This window comes from Pinus tabuliformis, chromosome 5_2 (genome assembly GCF_031772625.1).
Source record: "Pinus tabuliformis cultivar Carrire ecotype Pingquan chromosome 5_2, CPIR1, whole genome shotgun sequence".
Classification (NCBI taxonomy): Eukaryota; Viridiplantae; Streptophyta; class Pinopsida; order Pinales; family Pinaceae; genus Pinus; species Pinus tabuliformis.
This window is the reverse complement of record NC_142306.1, coordinates 853,680,228-853,683,436: the sequence shown is the minus strand read 5'-3', so window position 1 is coordinate 853,683,436 and position 3,209 is coordinate 853,680,228. Positions and strand designations below refer to the sequence as shown.

Here is a 3,209-nt window from a genome sequence, read left to right as displayed (position 1 = left end):
GAAGCGTCCTGGAAAAGGTGGCAACAGGTTTGGGAAGAATGTGGGTCTTGGCTTCAAGACCCCCAAATAAGCTATTCAAGGTATGGTGATTAAATTCTGGGCAGATTTGATTATTGCGATATATTTTGTTTGTATATATTATTGTGCATTTAATTGTTGTTTCTATTAAATTATCCATTTGAATGCCAAAATGCTTCCTTGTAGCAAGGTTGCACGAGTAAGAAGACACACCAGGTATAGAAATGGTGTAGTTGTTATGAATTCCCAAAATATTGTTTGTTAGTATGGGGGTATGGTTGAATGAACTCATAATGGTTGAGATCATATCTGCTCTACTAACAACATATATTGGGAACTCGATGGGACAAGAATGCTTGATTGTGGCAACGAACATCTTGTGACTATCTTAGTGCTACCCATTACTTGGAGACATTTTAGTTTCCTATGTGGGCATTGACCATCTTGGTGTTTCTCCCAAGAAGACTGAAGCTGCATGCCACCTGCATGCAAGGAAATTACCATGATTCCACCCATAAGACTGAAAATTATCACCGTCTGGAAAGCAGGGATCCTGGTGCCATTTGAAATGTCTTTGTGCTTGCCAATTTAAATGTAACTTACTTGATCCATGTGTATTGGACTCTGGAGAAAATTCTAACACTGCCTTTTAGTTGTTTCCCATAAATACATTTGAGGTTGAAATACATTTTAAGTCTTCATATTTAAGACTGAAAATTGTCTCCATCATGATAAAAACACAATTAAACCTGTCAACAAGAGCCCTTTATAATTTAGTATAGACTCGAACAGACTTCTCATGCCCAATACGTGCATCAATCACTTACCAGGGTCACACTATGCTGTAGATCTTCAACTATCAATCCATATGAATTAATTGAATGCAGAATCACATTTCTTTCTTATTGTTTACCAGAATATATAGTGTCTGTGAAGTCAGGGAAGTAGCTGCTGTGATTCAAAAATAGCTATATGATGAATCATCCAAATTGATACAATAAAAAGCCTTTTTGTAGGATGTTTTGAATTCTTTGAACACACGTTCTGTAGGTCTCTGTAGCTGAAGAGCCCCTGTTTAGTAAGAACGTTAGTGGTAAAATTAGCATGCCAGGTATGGAAGTGCTTTTTGAGTACCAAATTCTAATAGCATAAGTAATGATGCAACAGTCTTGTCTAAAGCTTTTACAATATATCTTGTGTTCTAAGACACCTTTTGAGCATTTTCAAACAAGGTAGGAACTCTCTTCATCATAGGTTTGCCAACAAAACCAACTTGCAACAGTTTTATCTCTTGCGTTTACAATATATCTTGTGTTCTAAGGCACATTTTGAGCATTTTCAAAGAAAGTAGGAACTCCCTCCATCATAGGTTTGCCAACAGAACCAACTTCTATTATTTGGTCAATCAGTGCCAAGGCAATTAATTAAATTCACTACTAGCAGGGAACTTAGCAAGAAATCATCAACTGCAAAGACAACCCCATGCTTGCCCTGTACAGCTGTGGCCAACAAACAATCATTCTAGATGCAGGAAAACCATCTGCGGGGTTACTGTCATAAAAATAATACGGACTCGGTTTTCACTTTTAATTATTTCTTTACAGAGAAAGATGGTATTCTTTACAGACTCGATTTTCGCCTCTAATTATTTCTTTACAGAGAAAGATGGTATTCTGTACAGACTCCGTTTTGCATATCCGATCTTACCTGAAAGATTCAAAGCTTTGGAACTAATTTCAAGAAGCTATGATACTCGGTGCTGAGAGGCAGTTGAATGATCATTGCCCTACTGTTTTTATTTTTAATATTATCTATATGCACTGATTAATTTTTTTCTTTTTCCTTCATCGTTAACATATGATAATAAAAGAAAAATTAAGAATCTTAAGAATAATCAAGATGTCATTCTTATTATTAGTTTTCGTTTTTTCTTGATTCTGATACATGAACTAGAAGTTGTGCAATCATCTTGGTTTTATTTATTTATTTATTATTTTATTTTTATCTATAATTTTTATTTTGGTCTTTCGGTTTCCACTGATTCATGCAAATATTTTCTGATTGGTGCATATTATTTTATATTGTTGCAGTCTTTCTCAACTAGATTGTCAATACACGTATTTGTCCGTTATATGTTTTTGGGTCTTTCTCCACTTGATTGTGTGAACTAGGTTTTCTTGGTTTTTATGTAGGGACCTACATCGACAAGAAGTGCCCATTCACTGGTACTGTTTCAATAAGAGGTCGTATATTAGCTGGAACATGTTACAGTGCTAAAATGACACGGACAATTATTGTCCGTAGGGACTATCTCCATTTTGTCAAGAAATATCAGAGGTAACTAGAGAACATTATAGTGAATTGCAATTATATTTGTATACAGTTCTATTTAAGTAGTAATTTTTGAATGTCTGCATACTTAATAGATATGAAACGAGACATTCGAACATACCAGCCCATATTTCACCCTGTTTCTGTGTCAAAGAAGGGGATCATGTTATCATTGGGCAATGCAGGTAAATCTATTTATGGGAATATCCACTAAAACCTGTGATTCTTTTTGTGTTTTTATTGATTGTTAACATTTTATATGATTTGCTTGTATCAGGCCCTTGTCCAAGACTGTAAGGTTTAATGTTCTAAAGGTGATTCCTACGGGTTCTAGCAGTGGTTCTGCAAAGAAAGCCTTCACTGCAATATGAATCCTTTTTTTTTTCTTCATTAAGTGTGATAGAGTGGGCTTCTACAGAGTTGAGGGTTACTTACTATTTTATCTTTTGTCAAAATTAATTTTGTTAGTTTAATCCTTCTTTTGGTTACTGTGTTGCATTTTGAAAAAGATGTACGGCACATGTTTACTCTTTGGTGGTGAAAGTCCACCGTTCTTGGATACTTTTGTTTTGGTTTTAGCATCCAGTAAACCTTTGAAGGCATATTCTTCGAATATATATATTTTCCAATAGCCAAATATGACGATGTCATATTTATTTTATTATATATGGCAAGGAGTTTCACTTTTAATTATTTCTTTAGGAGGTGACATTCGTGTGCTTTAAGCTGTTGACGAGTGCAAGATTGTCGAATGAGTATTGAATGAAATACCGGATCACTGAGCTTCCTGAGTACTGGGACGCTGAACTAGCTGAGTACCAAAATACTGAATTGATAGAGTATCGAAATGCTAAACGAAT

General features: G+C 35.0%; 1 protein-coding gene across 1 annotated transcript; it reads left to right on the top strand.

The window, feature by feature from the left end:
* Positions 1 to 2,733, top strand: LOC149161992 (small ribosomal subunit protein uS17z-like). The gene is made up of 4 exons (XM_089435610.1): positions 1 to 80; positions 2,211 to 2,355; positions 2,445 to 2,534; positions 2,627 to 2,733. The coding sequence occupies exons 2-4, from the start codon at positions 2,297 to 2,299 to the stop codon at positions 2,718 to 2,720; spliced, it is 243 nt and encodes an 80-aa protein (XP_089291736.1). The 5' UTR covers positions 1 to 80; positions 2,211 to 2,296; the 3' UTR covers positions 2,721 to 2,733.
* The last annotated feature ends 476 nt before the right edge of the window (positions 2,734 to 3,209 follow it).